Source organism: Halichondria panicea, chromosome 3, assembly GCF_963675165.1.
Source record: "Halichondria panicea chromosome 3, odHalPani1.1, whole genome shotgun sequence".
In the NCBI taxonomy this organism is placed as follows: Eukaryota; Metazoa; Porifera; class Demospongiae; order Suberitida; family Halichondriidae; genus Halichondria; species Halichondria panicea.
In genome coordinates this window covers 1,808,751-1,828,867 of record NC_087379.1, presented here as the reverse complement: position 1 = coordinate 1,828,867, position 20,117 = coordinate 1,808,751, and the positions used below count along the sequence as shown (strand labels likewise).

The 20,117-nt window shown below is 40.4% G+C and overlaps 2 protein-coding genes across 2 annotated transcripts; both read left to right on the top strand.

Annotated features, from left to right (window-relative positions):
- Window positions 1-46: 46 nt before the first annotated feature.
- Window positions 47-7,600, top strand: LOC135334348 (Bardet-Biedl syndrome 2 protein homolog). Its single transcript, XM_064529512.1, has 7 exons — window positions 47-231; window positions 362-604; window positions 880-1,005; window positions 1,132-1,255; window positions 1,593-1,670; window positions 1,818-1,973; window positions 3,011-7,600. Exons 1-6 carry the CDS (start codon window positions 115-117, stop codon window positions 1,850-1,852), a joined length of 723 nt encoding a protein of 240 aa, XP_064385582.1. The 5' UTR covers window positions 47-114; the 3' UTR covers window positions 1,853-1,973; window positions 3,011-7,600.
- Window positions 7,601-10,564: 2,964 nt separating this feature from the next.
- On the top strand, window positions 10,565-17,250 carry LOC135334313 (uncharacterized). Its single transcript, XM_064529452.1, has 10 exons — window positions 10,565-11,012; window positions 11,573-11,650; window positions 11,709-12,063; window positions 12,159-12,477; window positions 12,545-12,720; window positions 12,771-12,806; window positions 13,694-13,771; window positions 16,411-16,740; window positions 16,969-17,004; window positions 17,065-17,250. The coding sequence occupies exons 1-10, from the start codon at window positions 10,785-10,787 to the stop codon at window positions 17,085-17,087; spliced, it is 1,659 nt and encodes a 552-aa protein (XP_064385522.1). The 5' UTR covers window positions 10,565-10,784; the 3' UTR covers window positions 17,088-17,250.
- The last annotated feature ends 2,867 nt before the right edge of the window (window positions 17,251-20,117 follow it).

Below are 20,117 nucleotides of genomic sequence, written 5' to 3'. Positions count from 1 at the left end.
TTGCAGTCTAAATTAAAAATGTTGCTCAAATGGAAATGATCGTTGATGAAAAGGCTGCAGGCAAGCAGCTACGCCCCCTTTATTTAATCAAGCCATTGATATAGCTAGCTAAAGATGCTGGTACCAATTTTCACGCTCAAACTGAACCAGAAGATCTTCCCCAGACTGGTGACGGTCGGACATTACGATGGCAGGCATCCATCACTAACTGCAGCTACAAATGGTGGAAAGGTAGTGTTCATTCTAATTACAGTGCACCTCTCAACATTCACACATTGGTTCTTACGTTCCCTGTGCTTACAACAGATTGCTGTCTACGTGATCATAAAACTAATAATTATTTAGTTTTCTTCCTGTGTAGATTTTCATACACACACCTCACCGGCGTATGTCCAGCCCCTCCCCCTCAACCATATCCACTGCTCGTCTCTCAGTCTCATCCTCAGACTCTGACATCACTCTGCTGAGCATCGGACAACATGTGACATCATTGGCAGCGAGGAAACTGGATCCGGAACTGAACCAGGACGTGTTGGTGGTGGGTACCCAAACCAACGTACTGGCATATGATGTGGAGCAAAACTCTGAGCTGTTCTATAAGGAGGTGAGGGGGAGGGGTGGTGGGTGTGGTCTACCCTGGGGTAGTAAACGGTTACTTATTTGTATTGCCTTTCTATATATTGTTAGCACAAAATGCATTAGTTTGAGATTTACATGTATGTGCAATGTATGTGCAATGCCGTGATTGTACCAGTTGGGTAACTCCTGATAGTATGTACAGTAAAAACTGTCTATAGTGGCCACCCTAAAACCAACAATGTCTGTATAAGATTTGACTTACTATGACACAGGTCCAAACACTTTATACTCTCCATGCAGCTGCCTGACGGAGCTAATACCATACTGATAGGGCAGCTGGCGGACATGAGTAAGCCCCTGGCCTTTGTTGGGGGTAATTGTGCAATCACTGGACTGGACCATGAGGGACAAGACTCGTTCTGGACAGTGAGTATCTACTCAGTACCACTATGAAATGGTTCCTCTTCAATTTTGTTATGTATTAAGACTAGCTACTACCGAATGTAACAATAATTATTATAGCTGTTGCTCAAGCCTTGACAACCTGCCTAGGTAACCGGGGACAATGTGTGCTCGCTGGCCCTGGCGGACTTTAACTCTGATGGGAGGAGTGAGCTGCTGGTCGGCTCTGAGGACTATGACATCAGAGTGTTCCAGGGCGATGAACTGTACGCAGGTGAGCTAGTGTCTGTATAGCTCTGTGTGTGTATGGACATGTGTTGTGTGTGTAGTGGAGCCTCCTGCTGTACATTTGGAGAGCAAAGTTTAGACCATTGTACAGAGGTGTTGTTTTGTACACAAACTGTGACCACATAACCAGAGTGCTCATAGTTAGAGTACTTTCAGCTGCCATAACTTGAATTACGTGGATCCAATTTCCGAGACCTTTTAATATGTTATCAACGGTCATATTTGAGAGATTGCCTATTTGGTCCACCCTTAGGGAGAGTTTAGATGTATAGCTGAAAGTACATACATGTTTCCCTGTCACAACGGCGCTGTGTCCCCTGCAGGGAGACAAATTCAGTTACGCCCTCGCCAATGGAATAGTGGGCGTGTACAGCGGACAAGAGAGATTCTGGAGGATCAAAGTGAGTGGGGGTGTGTCTAACTATCTGTCCCTCAAAGCCTGTAGAATGAATATCCATCTTCTTTTTGAAAACTGAAAATGTATGGACGATGAAGTAATGGATATTCATAACTATGAGTACTGTTTCACCCCACACACCCACACACAGTCGAAGCACCAGCCGATATGTATGGCAGGGTTTGACATGAATGAGGATGGAGTGCCTGATGTGATAACAGGATGGTCCAGTGGGATTGTGGACATTTCATATAGCAGTCAGACCGGTAACGTCATTTACAAGGACACCTTCTCCTCCATTGTGCAGGTGAGGAAATTAGTGTATCGTATCGTACAGTAGACAGAGTCAGCTCTAGACCTTTTGTGCATGTGCGTGTGTAGGGAGAGGATTATACGTGTATGTATGTAAATGTAAGTGTATTAATTGATACAATGCTGTTTAGATCAGTGATTGCTTTTGAATCCATTCGCAAAAAAAGATGGTCTACATAATTATGTAGCTACAATGTACATGTATGTATTATAGCCTTGGTGAAATGTTCGAAATATAGGCCCTGTTTTGATATTAACTTAGAGTGCTTATAACTTGAGCTACATGTTTTACCATAGGTCGAATAGAGAGAGGGATTAGAAATGGAAGTTACCTCGAATTATATCCGCATTATGCCGGGGTGTAATTGAGGCTGTGTATCTAACGTTGAGTACCTTCCACTGTCTGCTAGATTATACTACATTTGTACTAAACTTACACTTCCAACTGACACTTGAGACCATATGGGACACAGTACACCGATGAGTTGCACAGTCTTAGCTATTATTAGAAGCATTCTAGGTACATAAAGATCTCATGGCATGACAAAGAACGTTTTGTACCTCTAGCTATCTTCACAAAAGTCAAAAATGTATTTTTTCTTTTCCAACTGAGCTCACCCACCATTAGGGGGCATGAGAATGACGTTTTAGGGGGGCTCTGAATATCTTGTAGTGATTATAATTCATGAAACATTGTTTCCCGCATGTTGAGCAATCGTAACACGGATTGACATCAAATTAAGGCTCTCAGCTAGGTGCCATGCTGCAAATTCAATGTAAAATATGTCACGTGACGCTACTTCCGTTTCCAATCCCTCTCGCTATTCAATCTATGGTTTGATAAGTACAATGTGACTATGACTATCGTTTTGTCCCTAACTTAACAATGGATAAAGATTGTAAATGGCTTTGTCGATCCGCAACTACTTTCTACAATTAGCTGTTAAACTGTTGATTTACGCATAATGTTTCATTGCCACAATATTACTACATACGGTACTAATAGCTCTGATTTGTACTCTTGGCCGGCAGGTAGTCTCGTCCAAGGACTCTGAGGGGGAGGTGGGTGTGTTCAAGACAGAGTTTGGAGTCATCATTCCTGACAGAGATACACAGGGAAACGTCTCAGTGAGTGTGTGTGTGTGTGTGTATGAGGGGTGAGGTTGTTGGTATTACAATAGTTTAGTTAAGTTTTCATGTATATCAGGTTTCCGTTTCTTGGTGACAATTTTGTCTAGTGTCCGTGTAGGTTTCTCGATTATTCCCATTCCAAATCTGCACACTGTCTTGTGTCAGCCATTATAAGATACTAACCTCTTTTGCATTGTGTAATAATTATATGAGTTATAGGTACTTCCCCCGGGGCAATACTCCTCTGCTGGAGACACAGTAGTGGTCAAAAAAAGTACCCGTGTTTACGTAGTACGTCCGTAGTACGTTCGAAGCGTTTCCGTTTTGACACCGTATCAAAAGCATTGAATTTACCGTACCAGTTGCTAATTACCGTTGTATGTTGCAAGTACGTTTTGCAGAAAAGTTTTAGAAAACAAACAAAGAGACAATTAATCCTAGTCATCTCGAGTATAGTAGCTAGACTGGTTACTTAGCTATGCTATGGCTATGTCTAGCTGTAAGTCTAGCTCTAGATCTACAACAAAGACATAAAACGCACCATTCACAGGTTCTTCTTCAACTTTCTCATCAAAAAGGATGTCTGCAGTCTCTATAGAGTCCTATCTCTGTTCTATGAAAACTCAAGTAATTAGCCTCTGATTACTCTCAGCAAAAACATACAACGTGGGCGGTGAGTGGGCGGATAATTATTGTTAATTGCCTGAGCTGCACCGCGCCTGTCATACCTCCTCTGATATACCGTATAGCGAGTAATTTTCGTGGGGCAAAATATTTGTGATTTTCGTGGTTGGAGGTCTGACCACGAATATTTTACCCGCGAATGAAAATTACCTGCTATACGGTACTCCTTTACGTGTTTATGGCTATGACATAAGATTGACTTAGTTAATGGGATGTGTACAAGTATTTGGGCGTTAGGTACGTACCTGACTCAGTAGTGGATCCAGTCAGCTTAAAGGTTACGGTAAACAGTTTGCTCATATGCATGAATATTTATGCTCATGATTAATTTATGATTTTCTTACAATGATTTTTGTGGCATGATAACTATATTGGTGTATCAATCTGTATGACAAGTATCAATCTTCAAAACATTTTTCAGTGGAAGCTCTGAGCCATCATTAAGTTACAAGAAACAACACAAACTAGTATAGTTATTTTATACTTCCAAAAATGCTTCTAGCTCCGTGTTCTTGCTTTTATAGGATACTTCTTACAATTCTGGAGGGCTACACAAAGCTTTTTCGTTTCAGGCCAGGAAACTAATACTTAAAATGGCTGACATGCAGAGCCAAGGAAAACAGCCTCTTGTGTGAGCTTAGTGGGTGGAAGTAGTTTATCATGCCTCGGTGCGCATGCGCAAGCGAGGTATACGGTAGTGTGTTTGTGTGTGTGTGTGTCTGTGTAGACTGCTACAGCTGCTCAAGGATGAATCAAGTGCAAGTAAGAGTTTCTAGTCATGTTTACTTGGATTTTAATTCGTGGATTTGCAAAATGATGCTTCGTTCTCGAGTTTATGTGCCTAGTTTTGCTTACTTGGAATGCCATTGCAGCCTTTTCAGAAGAGCACGTAGCCAAACTTGTTTACCGAGTGTTACTACTCTACTTAGTAGTTAGCTCTGCACTAGAACGCTACCTATGGTAGCTGCAAGAGTGAGGAAGAGAGCTGCAAGGCTCTGCTGATGGCAGCCATTAATTTTAGACTTGAACTTTTGGCATCGATTGTTTTTAACAACAACCATGGTCGATCATTACCCACTCTTTGAGTTTGCATGTGTAATTATTAACCCGAGGCGCGTGGGCGGCCACGGGTTATAGTAGTCTGTCTGTTTGTTACCCGAGGCGCGCGTGGGCGGCCACGGGTATAGTAGTCCGTTGGTCTGTTTGTTTGTTTGTAATGTGTGAGTCTACTCACCTGCATGCCATGGCACTGCGTTTACAGCATGGATAGCCTTCATACAACAAGTTATTAATTTTAATAGTGGCAGAATTTCATGTTAAACCTTCGTTGTCAAATAAAAACGAGCAAAAGCTAAGAAGCTTGTGACTGGGTCTGCTTACCTGGATGCTCTAGCACTGCGTTTACAGCATGGGTAGCCTCCACACAACAAGTCAGTACTTCTAATAGTGGCAGCTTTCGGTGTTAAAGCTTCGTTGTCTAATAAAAGCGAGCAAAATGTAGCTTGAACAGAACTTGCACATGCGTTACTTATAACTGAAGTGATCCTGTACCAGGTCCAGAAACAATGGAACAGGGTCACTAAAGTAGAAAGCTGTATATACCAGGAACAATATTGGAACAGGGTCATTAAACCAGAAAGCTTGCTTTAGCTGACTGGGATCCATGCAGGACCTGGAGCCATACTTCTCTGAGACTCCATGCTTCTTTGCTGTGATCCTAATCCACAGTGCATATATTTATAGTACTACTACCTGTTCTCAAATGTTTCAGCATGCCTCCAGTCTGGTTTAGTTTTATTGCTCCTGAGTTGCTGTGCAAGTCATGCATGATGATGATAACAACATCACTATATGCACTGCATTATATCAGTCTTCTGGTTTCTTTATAATCATGTCACCAGCCGAGGGTTTGCACTTTAGTGCTCTAGTTTGTCTGTTTGTTTGTTTGTTTGTAACGAGTATATCTACTCACCTGGATGCCATAGCACTGCGTTTGCAGCATAGGTAGTCTTCACACAACAATATCTTGGTTTAAATAGTGGCAGATTTTGATGTTAAAGCTTCTTTGTCGAGTAAAAGCGAGCAAAAGCTAAGAAGCTTAAACTTGCCACGTGGCCTTGAGTCAAGGTACGGGATCACTTCAGCTAAAAATATCTAGTCAAGGCTTGATTATGTATTTTCAGCTGAAGTGATCCCGTACCAGGAACAATTGAATACGGTCAAGAAAAAGTAGGATTGTGTGACTAAGGTTGTTGACTGACTCTGGATCCTATACGTACTCCAGCCTGGAAGGAGCCATACTTCTCTTAGTCTAAGACTCCAGGCTTCTTTGCTGTGATCCCAGTCCATGTGCACGTTGTTACTTTAGTTTTGAGTTTTGTTTTATTGCTCCTGAGTTGCTGTGCAAGTCATACATGTACATGATAACAACATCACTATATGCACTGCATTATATTTCTGGTTGCTTTTTAATCATGTCACCAGCCGAGGGTTTGCACTTTAGTGCTCTAGTTGCAAAAATAAGCTATTAGTAGCTTTATGTTATGTAGCTTTGGTATCTCCACCGAGGCATCAGCACCTGCGGTGCTTTCATTAAGAGTGTAGTGATTGAATTAGCTGCGTATAATATGCACATGTAACTGAAGATAAAAAACAAAGATGTGGTCTCCTGGTTTCTAACGGTGAAATACATAGCTCATGGTTTTAAATGCATGGAAGCTGTTCTGTGCCATTGTCCTCTGCGTAGTTAAGGCCCGGGTCTGGCTGTAAATACCAAAATTTAACACTATGTTCATACTGCTGTATTATTTGCAATATACAGTGTATGCTGCATCAAAATGATCCAAAATGAAGCACAATGTTTTCTTTTTCCAAAAAACTAATTAGCTTAATTCAATTATGCTAATTAGCCCCAAAATGGTGATGACGTCATGCCACTTTTAATAAGAAGAACTACAAATGCGGCCATGAAGATGCTAAGATCAAGCTTCAAAAACAAGGCTAGATGAACTTATCATTGCTAGGTACTAATATCCGGCGGGGGAAGAGTAGGAGTTACTGTATTCTTGAGATACACAGCATAGCCCTACCTCTAGAGTGGCTGTCAGAGCTAAAGAAGCCAGTATAGCTAAGGCAGTTTTGCACATATTGACTTCCCCCGCTGGAAATATAATCATGACAACCTACTCTATCTTTTGAGGGCCTAAACAACTAGTTTTACCTTGTGCAAGTCCACCGCATTTGTTGCTAAAGATTCTGTACAATAGTTCCAGCAGCTAGCTAAGCAAGTACCTTGACTTCTTCTTGACACGTGACATCAATTGCAATGAATAACATTAATAATGGTTATGAATCTCATTAACAGTACATCATCTACATTAAATGTTGGTAATGAATAGAATTAATCTTATCAGTGCCTGACCCAGGCCTTAACTACACAGAGTCACTAGTGGTTGTTTCCGTAAAGGTTAAGGGTGCTGGAACACCTACGCCCACGTACGCCCACACACACGTTGCTAGGGAAAGCTAACTATGAAACTACCTGCAGGGGAGACATGGATCCTTCACAGGATTATGAAGCAACACTCTACTAGTGTGCATTCCAAAAATGGAGAGGAAAGGATGATGACAACAGATTTTACACTTGATTTTCATCATATAGCTAAAAGAAGTTCCGCTTAGGAAACCAGTAGAGCTATGGACTTGATTGTTTGTTTGCAGGTGCACTACACACAGCTCTTCAACATTACGAAGAGCTTTTGTTGTAAAATCCCTTTGTTATCTATTTATGAGAATTTTTTGTCATGACACACCCTCTAGCGAAAAATCTAGACCGTACATGGACAAAGTCAGCCCGTAACTTTGTTCACCTTACCTAATTATAGCAGCATGCTAAATATAGACCAAGTCCTGTACGTAGATAGTCAGATCGAACACTTTTTATATCTGGCTCTAGCGTACGCGTACGCTAGAGTATAAATTAAGACGTAAGCCTGTAGACCACGCCCCAATTGCGTACGTAGAGTGCAGAATTAGCGTTGAAGATCAAGAGCCATTTGTTAGTAGCCTGAAGAGAAGAGATAGGCAACGCTGGGGCTACAGACAGCGCTGACAATTGGCTGGCTCATAGACTTCTGCCAGGGTTGGCTGCTGTTTTGATGGACTTTGAAGGTAAACTATGAACTAGCTTTGCTAGCTTGATACACAGGGCCTTGCTTTTCACTCCCTTCCCCTTCAGAGCTTCCATGAAAGCCTGTGTGTAATACCACTCTTGGACCTCAGTGTCACCAGAGTGCTGTGCTCCAGGCCAAGTTGGACCAGTCTCTTTGTCTGGGCTGCAGTAATGCTTGGCTTCCCCGGGCATCAGATTGGTGGAACCTCCGCTTTTGTGAGGTCCACACAGCTCCATCTGCTTATTAGCAGACCGAATAGGGAGGTTGGGGAGGCAGCTGATCAGTGAATGGTGTGTCGTAACTGCCTCCATCGCCAGGACATCTGGAAATGAGCTTCTGTGAGTGTGATACATAAAATAAATAATAACACAGATTGCCAACCTTCCAGACGAGTTCCTAGCGTGTTTGTAAGTATAGGTCCTCCATCCCAAGTTTTTTGCCAGAAAGGTGACTGTCCCCTTCATCTGGACAATACATGTGCATGTACAGTGAATAATTATGTAGTGGCACCGGGTCAGGTAGAATCCATCCATAGGAACCAACTTATTTTTGTCATCACCCCTGTTCACAATATTTTTTTCGTACCTGACCACAGGACCATTCTGCTAACTTGGTGGCAAGGATCTCCAGCTTCTGAAGGATGCGATGCCATTGTGTGCTGGAACATGGTGGAAGACCCAACCAGCCACTCAACCGGACGTATCAACATGCAGGTGGCCATTGAGGAGAAAGGACAACACTGGATAGTGCCATGAACAGCTCGAATCGTGGATAGTACACGTCTAAAGCACTGAAGAGAAACGTCTCCACTCGACACAAATGAAGACAGTGTGTATTAACATTAAAAGACAATCCAACCTGCTGTGTGACTAATGCTAGTTGAGGAACTCGGACACTCGTGCTGATTGTACTGAGACTGGGGTCTATTGGCACACTTACGTTTCTCCCATCTACTACTGAAGGCACTCCTTTGCTACAAATCTGGCTCTGTATTTATTGGATTGTGTTATTTTGTTATTGATTTATTAGTTTGTGTAGCTACCTGATTTTCTTTTGCAGCTTGTAGTTAATTTGATTGAAGACATTCTCACAAAACCACTATGTTGTTACTTGTGGTTACTACTATACTAGCGCACGCATTGAAATTAAATACTGCGTGTGCAAGTCTCAGGATCTAAACGTTGCATTTTTGTGGTTAAATTATGTCAATTTGTTACTATGTGCGGGCACCCTTAATGATATTCACAAAGTGTCATGAAACATAAGTACAAATGACGAATTAAGGGTACTCCCCCGGGACAGTCCCGCTCTTCTGAGGACGTCTTGTGACTATGTTTATGCTCTATCTGCATGTATATGTACCTCCCATCATGTTTGTTTGGCATATAATCAAATGAATATAGCAGCTCATTAGAAACACACACTTAACAAAACTATTGAGATCTTCATATCTAACATGCATGGAACAATTTATATACGTACATGTATATGATTTAAATCATAATAAGCAACATTCGCATGTGATACGTTCGTGCATTGTAGAGTGATTGGTGTGTTTTTTGAGAGGGTATATACAAAAGGTATAGAGGGGGATGTTGGCTTCAATCGTCATCCTACCGTACACTCGATCAACACGGAATGCTAACTTGTGGAAACCTATCTATAATAGTTACTTATACATAATAATAATAGCAAAAACGAAGGAGTGTAATAGTTGTGTTGTGTTTCCATAATAATAATTATGTGTCATCAGTCCTGGCCAGTGACCACACATATCACATATCTGTATATTATTATGGAGACATCGATTTGATCTGACTGTAAGTTTCCATACATTAACATTTTTACAGTATATACATGAGCAGCTATGCACATTCGATTCAACAGTATATATAATTATACTTTGTCAAGTTACCTCTTTGAGCACGGACTTGATTGTGATCACTAACTGAGGGTAACATTACTCTCTGGACCGAAGCTGACCTTTCCAGTGACGGAGACTCTTCATCTACAAAATGTTGGTTGTATAAACAATCAAATCTTGTGATAATGTCTTCACACAGAACAATACGTATTAATTTCAAATTATACTTGAGCAGTATATACTGTAAATTGACATGTTAAATGAACAAAAGTGTTACATGCAGTTGTATATTTGTCTGCGGATATTTTAACAGTTTAAAGCAAAAAGAAAAAGTTCAGCCCCATGCAGTGCCTCACCCTCGAGTCTGCTGTATGGTAGCGAATAAAATTATAATAGGTACTAAAGAGCATAGTACTCGCTGACATGGCTCTGTGCAATACCCCTGAGGCCAATGTTTCCATGCTTCAGGTCGCCACAACAGTACTGCGTGGGCGTAGGCGAAACATGGATGGGCCAGAATTTCACTGAGTCCACGCATGCATCTAAGGCTCAACTCAATTTAGTATGCCCGTTTGACAGGGCGGGAAGTTTTTTAGTGAGTGGAAGTTGCAGAATTAGCAGAATTAAGTCAAATAGAGTGTTGAATTAGCTGCGTAACTTTAAACGTGTGAAACTGCTCAGTAAGGTTATTGATATTTAATGCCATGCATGCATGGGTATTCCCCCGGGACAGTCCCACTCTTTGTGTTATGCTCTACCTCCCACAGATTGAAGATTGCATCAGACTTTTAGATCTTCATATCTATTACTGTAAACACACATATTCATATATACATACCAGATATACCTGAAAATAGTCCCAGGGAAAACTCCCACCTTCTATTACATTCTTGGCTAAAATAGCTTGCTATAAGCTAAGCTTGCCTATAATATTATAGCTAAGCTAGATTGAGTTATGGCTGCTACTGCTCTAGTGCTTATTAATCGTAACAAAAAAGAGGTTGATGTTACTAGATCTGATAGTATTGATACCCTTATAGTTCGTATTGAAGACACATTTCAGCTCGAGAAAGGCAGCATCTCTCATCTGCAGATATGGACTGAAAAGTTCGATGACTACAAAGATGTGGAAAAATTTGAGGAGGTACAAAATGGATGCAGAATAAATGCAGTGCTAACTACGGTGAGCGTGAATGAATGCTTACAAATGCTGGTTAGACGTATACCAGAGTTTCGTAAAAGTGCCAATTAATGCTTGGACACATACAGTTATCGTGCATGCATGTAGTCTATCTCGATACTGCATGCAAACTTTGATAACTGCTGTGCAGGTATAATTATGCATGGCATTTAAAATACACTAGCTAAATTGCGTATAGCTAAAAGAAAAAATTCCAAACCTCCCTTTATTGTTAAAAGCCTAGGATTGGCACTATATATTATATTTCTGTAGCTTTTTAGCACTTTTCACATAAAGTGTACTAATATCGCAATTCACCTCAAAGGGACTGACTATAAGTGTGCATAATATAAGTAAGTAAGGGTCTCGAGAAGCTTCTCTATAATTATACAGTCTTGGCCATGATTGGAGTTATGCTCTCATCTGTTTCTTGTTTCTATGCTTTTCGGTGTTTTTCCCCTGGCCAATCATGCTCCCCCTATAGGAGCCCCTGCATGGTTTCAACATTTAGATTCTATATTATTATAGTTACCGTATACTATCTTGATTACAATTTAATGCAGAGGAAACCAGTTTTTGTGCCGACTCCAGTTCCCCCTGAAGCTGAAGAGGCCCTACCAGATTGTAATAAACCTACAGTGGTAAAGCTAATTCCCTTATGTTAAATTTACCCTTCATGACTACTCATAATTATTTCAGAATGTATGTCAAACCTGCTTTGAGCAAGACCACCAAGAGGTGGTGCCTCAAGATCAGAGAGCAGGAACAGCCGGGGGGATCTGCCCACATAACAAGCTGTGGAATAAAACTGTCCTCAAGGTTTGCTTCCTGAACCCCATAGAAACCTCTTGGTCCTGGACATACAGTGGTTCCAAGTACCCTGTTTCTGGTGGTAAACGTGGGCATATGATTGACACTAGTGACATTCTCACCCTAGCCAACCTCTGGAACACCAAGCTGCCTCCTTTTATTCCTCTGGAGAGGAAAGAAAAAGTACCCGCTTTTGTACCAGTTTTAACCGCAATGGATTCCGACATTCGTGTGTGGTTTCAAAGTAATTTACAGCAACATTTTTATTTAATTAGTTGCATGGGTGATTAAGTTAGCTGAAATTTGCATTTATTATGTTCTCTGTACATGCATGTGCAGAGCCTGGTCAATCCTGTACTAAAGTTGGTACAGATGCTGAAACGGTTCCAAAAGGAGAGAAGGAGGAGAATGCTACAATATGGCTGGATCTGACTGGTGATGACAGGTACAAGGAGTACCTAGTGATGCACGAGTTTGGCCATGCTTTAGGTCTGAATCATGAGCATCAGCAAGCTTTTTTCTGGAACAACATTGGAAAATTTTTAAAAGAAGAGGAAATGACAAAGTATTTTGGCACCCAATATAAAAGGGATGTTAAAACAAATGAAGATCTAGGAACAGGATCTGATTATGACGCTGACAGTGTAATGCATTACTGGTGAGGCAATATATAATTACGACTATAATAACTAAACCATCATGCACCCTGTATAATTAATGTTTAGGTTTGATTCTGACTGGCTTAAGACTGAATACGATACCAAGGAGAAAGTGGAGCAGCATCGTGGCATCACTGACGAGGAAAGAAAAGCTCTGATTGGCTTTTTTGAAAGGAAAAACAAGGGATTGGCTGTGGAGATTTCCAGTATTGATCACTCATTCATTGCAGACACTTATTATGGTAAAACGATTTTTGCAATTAAGTCTCAATAATGTTTTTTTTATTTGTAGAACATCGGACTTTCACTACAACACCAACTGCAAATGGTGAGTATAAGAATCTGTATAGTATTATTTCGAGGGTATTAAGCTCTGCTATAATTTTCTGCCAATCAGAGTAAAATTAAATGTACACACGCAGATAATTGGAAAATGTAATGATCTCCTTGTGAGAAACGTTATGAGTAATCACAACTTGAGCGAATTTAATACCAGAAAAATGAGCTAAACAGTGAAATCGCAGACAAGAAAATATGTCACCTAATTGGTATAGCGGCCACCATGTATAGCCTTTACACATATGCAGGCTCTCCTTTTTCTGTTCTTCATCACAATCGTTTAAATATTGTAGGAATAAAAAAAGAAATAGAGGTCGAGTTAGGAATAAGGAGAGCTTGTATATCGGAAAGTCGCGTGAGGGTATAGAAAGGTGGTAGAAGGGTGAAAATGAGCATGGGCAATGCATGCAGAGCTAGAGATGTTGGACTGTCCACGTATATATAGAGATCTAATAAAACTCAGCAAGCTAGGCTGGACATATAGACTTGGAACTGGAAGTTTGCAAGCTGTTTATACAAGCTATAGCTAGCTATAATTATACCTAGCTAGATCTACTGGTCTAGATCGTGTGTTTAGATTCAGAATATCTTATATATATTATTTTTTGTGTCTTTCTAAATCTAGCTTAGTCACATGCATCATTATAATTCTGTGACTTTACGATTGCATTTTAGAGCTATTTAGCCACTAAGTTGTATCTGCATGTATAGTAACTGTTATGATTTAGCATCTTAAGCCATTCATAAAACCATGCATTATAGCTTTACCCATTGAGTGGTTTTTTTAGTGTAAGAGTGTCACCTTCTCCGATCATGCACATGCAAAGCAGTGTGTAAAATTATACTACTCTTTATCTTTCACGCACATGGGTATAGACTCGCTTGGATCAGGATCAGGCTCAGGCCCAGATCAGCCACCCCTGCAGCCAGCTGCACCTTCCCATGGGGTGCGAAGTGAGTGGATTCATATAATTATAGTGCATAGAAATAAATTATGCTGTATAATTATAATTATGTATGTTTCACTATCAACACTCACTAGCTATAATATTATGAATGCTAAAATAATTATATAGGCTCGGTAAAATAATCCTTAAGAACTGAGCCTATTATATTCCTAATTGCAGAATGTGGGGTGTTGTTGTATGGTTTTAAACTTGCTAGGATCAAAGTATAATAATTATACAGAATATGTGATTGTGTATGTGGGTATAACTGGTATAGACACACTGTCTCACTGTTTCTGGGGGTTCCCCTTAATTCCTATGGGCGAAGTGAGTGGATTCATAGTGCACAGAAATATTTTACCATGACACTCATGCACTAGCAAATAATATATGAGAATTTAATCAGTTATCTGTACTCTGTGTGTCTCACTCAATGAACTGAAGCTATAATTATATGCACTCCTAATATATATAGACTTGGTACTAGCTGAATATATAGCTGTTAAACCTATCAAATGCATGCAGTCGTGTCTTTTTTAAAGCTGTGCTAAAAGCTTAACTAGCACTGCTGCAGTGCGGACTAGCACCGTAAAAGTACGGTTTTACTTGCAAACAACACTTGAAATGACGCAAAAGTGGACATAGCCCCAAAAGTGGACGTAGCCCCAAAAATCACGCTTGCGTAATTTTTCTTTACCTATACTTGTTTTTCTATAGATATGCCCCTAGCATGCATGTGCAGGGCCGTAGCCACCAATGTTGTGCAGGTTAATAAAAGTGTGCGCATTAAAATGTGTGGCCACGCCCACTTCTGGTACCGTTGATTGTAGGATTTTAAAGGTTCTCAGCTGGATGGTAGCCTAGCTGGTCAGGGAGAATTGGAAGTGATGCTCTCTCAACGTTCACAGTCATAGCATGCATATATAGAGATTCATAAAAGGAGTTCATGTGTAAAACCCAGCCCCTTTTCCCATTAGAGCACTGGAGGGTATTAGCAGACACTTACGCCAACTTTTGTACTTTAAATGCATGACATAGAGATCTTTTTTTTTAATAAGTATCAAACATCACTTGTGCAACGACTGTGCAGCAAAAACAGCGAAAGTTAGTGTTTTTCTTTGGAAATGAGCGCAGCCTGAAAAGTAGCAGTTCACAAGACAATATAAGCGGACAGTGACGACAGTGACGACTATTTCCAATTAATGTAAAACGCCTTCTTTTAGTGAACTTCCGGATTTTGGTTGTGTGCTGATACGAACGCTTAGAGTGACTTCTAAAGGCAGAAAGATGTCACAGCAGAGGCCACTGGCAACTATATAATATAGATAAAACTCTCCACATAGAGATTCATGCTTTTTTGCTACGGTCTGCCTACTCTTCCGTCCGGGAATTCCTCCCAGTACTCTATGTGTTTACAGTAGTGACAACCATTGCCTATTTTTTAGGATCAAAGTATATATAAAATGTGTATAGTAACTGGTATAGATACACTGTCTCACTGTTTCTGGGGTTTTGTATATGGCATTTGAATTACCAATTGGTATAGATTACCAAATCTTGTATAGAAGTGATTGTGAGATTGCACCCTAGAGCCTGTATACTTATTAACAGCTAATTTATGCACCATCTGTCCACACTTCCCAGGGATTATATCGGCTATTTAATAACTATTCACATTGGTATAATCAAGAGTATAATTATGATAGAGATGAGAGTACAGTGCTTTTATGCACCTTTGCAACAAGCTGGTATCGCATTGTAAACCACAAAATAGTAAACATACAAACCACAGGCTATACACGCCTTATCAAGGAGGGATTTGAGAAATAGTGATGTTGTCTTGTTGATGAGCTGCTTAAAGGATATGATCTAAGGCTTACATGCATGCAGTAAGGACATAAGGTGGAGGATGATACACCAGATGTGTGACCTTATGTCCTTACTGTAAGTCTTAGATCGTTAGGTGTTTCTAAAACAGCTTCAAGAAGAACAATTTTATCTCTGGCACTTAGTTCCTTTTATAGTAGTACTTTTGTGATACCCTTGAATGTTTCAACCGTACTAGTTTCCTAAAAAAGCCTCACAGTCCTGCATACAGTAGAGGGGTTCATATTGAGATTTTCAGCTATTGTTTTGTATAAGATAACACATAATGACACACCTAGTATGTGGTGTATCATCCTCCACCTTATGTCCTTACTGTAAGCCTTAGATTTTATTGAACACATCCTTTAAGCAGCTACATGTAACAGCTCATCAATAAGACAACATCACAACTTCCTCCTTGCCTGTATAGCAGCCTGTGGTTTGTATGTGTACTATTTGTGGTTTACTATGTGATACCAGCTTGTTGCAAAGGTGCATAAAAGCACTGTATCAAACGTAGGCATACTGTATACATCAAATGTATGCGGATATATATTTGCACACTGACCAATCCAAGCGTGGGTGATGTAATCTTCTTTTCAGTGTGCAAATTCCAAGCTTGTGATCTATAGATACAGGAAGTCACGTTACTCTCTGCATGCATGTGATACACAGCATGCCAAACCGATCGATACACTCAAATCATACTAACTTTATAAGTATAATTATACAAGCCATTTTAACTATTGTTTATCTATTGCTATATCCATACATTCACAGTCGAACTCTCCCCCTCTCACAACAACACTCTATGTGACGTAGTTGCATATAATGGGTGGAACATGTGGCATAACATCGGTAATTATCTGGGTTTGTCTGAAGTCAATTTGGAAGCCATTCTGGAAAAAAATCAGTCGAACGTTGTGAGACATTGTTTCCGTGATATGCTGCTGAAGTGGTTTGAAGATAGTCCCTGCTACCTTGACACTTTCCTAAGTGCTCTCAGATCAGATACTGTGGGTCTAGACACCTTGTACTTAAAAGTCGAGAAAGCCATTTTAAAAATTGAGGGTGATAACGATAGGAAAAGATCAGCTCAACAAATGAATGGTGATTACATGCAGGCATTCACTTAGCTTAGTATATATAGAGGAGAGGCGCAAGAGTCATGCATACCAATACAGTTACATGTACCACTATACATGCACTAAGGCTTATATGAATGTCACGTATACTGTTGACAAATGCTTTTTTACAACAATGTTTGGTCATAACTAATTATCATACAGATTACAATAATAATAATTATACTGATTACAATAATTATGACCACATTAGGTGCACTAGGGGATCAAGGAAATGGTGGACAACAAAGTAAGCAAATGTAGAGTAGTGACATGCATATGCACAATAACTATCGTATCCTAATTGCAGGTGCCAAGAAAGCACGAAAGTGATACGACTGACAAATTTAAACTGAAAACGATATTTGTACTAAGCCTATAATAGCTATAGTAACATAATAACAGCAGATCCTTATAGATTATAGTCAGTATTGTCTATTTTTGTACTAGTATAATTATTACCTTTGCAACTAGAGCACTAAAGTGCAAACCCTCGGCTAGTGACATGAAACCAAAAGACTGATATAATGCAGTGCATATAGTGATGTTGTTATCATCATCATGCATGACTTGCACAGCAACTCAGGAGCAATAAAACTAAACCAGACTGGAGGCATGCTGAAACATTTGAGAACAAGTATTACTATAGATAATATGCACTGTGGATTAGGATCACAGCAAAGAAGCCTGGAGTCTCAGAGAAGTATGGCTCCAGGTCATGCATGGATCCCAGTCAGCTAAAGTAAGCTTTCTACTTTAGTGACCCTGTTCCATTGTTCCTGGTATATACAGCTTTCTACTTTAGTGACCCTGTTCCATTGTTTCTGGACCTGGTACAGGATCACTTCAGTTATAAGTAACGCATGTGCAAGTTCTGTTCAAGCTACATTTTGCTCGCTTTTATTAGACAAAGAAGCTTTAACACCGAAAGCTGCCACTATCAAAAGTACTAACTTGTTGTGTGGAGGCTACTCATGCTGTAAACGCAGTGCTAGAACATCCAGGTAAGCAGACCTAGTCACAAGGTTATTTAAGCTTCTTAGCTTTTGCTCGACAAAGAAGCTTTAACATCAAAATCTGCCACTATTTAAACCAAGATATTGTTATGTGAAGGCTACCTATGCTGCAAACGCAGCGCTATGGCATCCAGGTGAGTAGATATACTCGTGACAAACAGACAAACAAACAAACAAACTAGAGCACTAAAGTGCAAACCCTCGGCTGGTGACATGATAATAAAGAAACCAGAAGAGTGATAATGCAGTGCATGTAGCATGTATGACTAGCACAGCAACTCAAGAGCAATAAAACTAAACCAGACTTGGAGGCATGCTGAAACATTGAGTGGTACATGTCACATTAGACATGCACTGTGGACAGGGATGACAGCAAAGAAGCCTGGAGCTTAGACTTAAAGAGGTATGGCTCCTGCCAGGCTGGAGTATAAGATCCAGAGTCAGCCAACAACCAGTCACAATTTTAGCTTTCTACTAAAATTATATTTGGTAAGGATCACTTCAGCTGCAACTACGTAATCAAGGCCACGTGTAGCTAGCTAGCTGCCAACGTGCAAGTGTGCAAGTTCAAGCTTCTTAGCTTTTGCTCGACAATGAAGTTTTAACATCAAAATCTGCCACTATTTAAATCAAGATATTGTTGTGTGAAGGCTATCTATGCTGTAAACGCAGCGCTGTGGCATCCAGGTGAGTAGATATACCTGTGACAAACAAACAAACAAACAAACAAACAAAAAACAAACCAACAGACTACTATACCCGTGGCCGCCCACGCGCCTCGGGTAACTAGAGCACTAAAGTGCAAACCCTCGGCTGGTGTCATGATTAAAAAGAAACCAGAAATATAATGCAATGCATATAGTGATGTTGTTATCATGTATGACTTGCACAGCAACTCAGGAGCAATAAAACTAAACCAGACTGGAGGCATGCTGAAACATTTGAGAACAGGTAGTGGTACTATAATAGTACCACTACAGTATAGATATATGCACTGTGGATTAGGATCACAGTAAAGAAGCCTGGAGTCTCAGAGAAGTATGGCTCCAGGTTCTGCATGGAGTAGGATCCCAGTCAGCAGCAGGAGCTATAATTCAAGCTTCTACTTTAGTGACCATTGTTCCTGGTATATACAGCTTTCTACTTTAGTGACCCTGTTCCATCGTTCTTGGTACAGGATCACTTCAGTTATAAGTAACGCATGTGCAAGTCTGTTCAAGCTACATTTTGCTCGCTTTTATTAGACAAAGGAGCTTTAACACCGAAAGCTGCCACTATCAAAAGTACTAACTTGTTGTGTGAAGGCTACTCATGCTGTAAACGCAGTTCTAGAACATCCAGGTAAGCAGACCTAGTCACAAGCTTATTCAAGCTTCTTAGCTTTTGCTCGACAAAAGAAGCTTTAACATCAAAATCTGCCACTATTTAAATCAAGATATTGTTCTGTGAAGGCTATCCATGCTGTAAACGCAGTGCTGTGGCATCCAGGTGAGTAGATATACCTGTGACAAACAAACAGACAAACAAACAAACTAGAGCACTAAAGTGCAAACCCTCGGCTGGTGACATGATTATAAAGAAACCAGAAGACTGATATAATGCAGTGCATATATAGTGATGTTGTTATCATCATCATGCCATGACTTGCACAGCAACTCAGGACTAAACCAGACTCGACTGGAGGCATGCTGAAACATTTGAGAACAGGTAGTGGTACTTTAGATAATATGCACTGTGGATTAGGATCACAGTAAAGAAGCCTGGAGTCTCAGAGAAGTATGGCTCCAGGTTCTGCATGGAGTAGGATCCCAGTCAGCAGCAGGAGCTATAATTCAAGCTTTTACTTTAGTGACTCTTCTGTTCCATTGTTTCTGGTATATACAGCTTTCTACTTTAGTGACCCTGTTCCATCGTTTTCTTGGTACAGGATCACTTCAGTTATAAGTAACGCATGTGCAAGTTCTGTTCAAGCTACATTTTGCTAGCTTTTATTAGACAAAGGAGCTTTAACACCGAAAGCTGTCACTATCAAAAGTACTAACTTGTTGTGTGGAGGCTACTCATGCTGTAAACGCAGTGCTAGAGCATCCAGGTAAGCAGACCTAGTCACAAGCTTATTTAAGCTTCTTAGCTTTTGCTCGACAAAGAAGCTTTAACAGCAAAATCTGCCACTATTTAAATCAAGATATTGTTGTGTGAAGGCTATCCATGCTGTAAACGCAGTGATGTGGCATCCAGGTGAGTAGATATACCTGTGACAAACAAACAAACAAACAAACAAACAGACCAACATACTACTATACCCGTGGCCGCCCACGCGCGCCTCGGGTAACAAACCAACAGACTA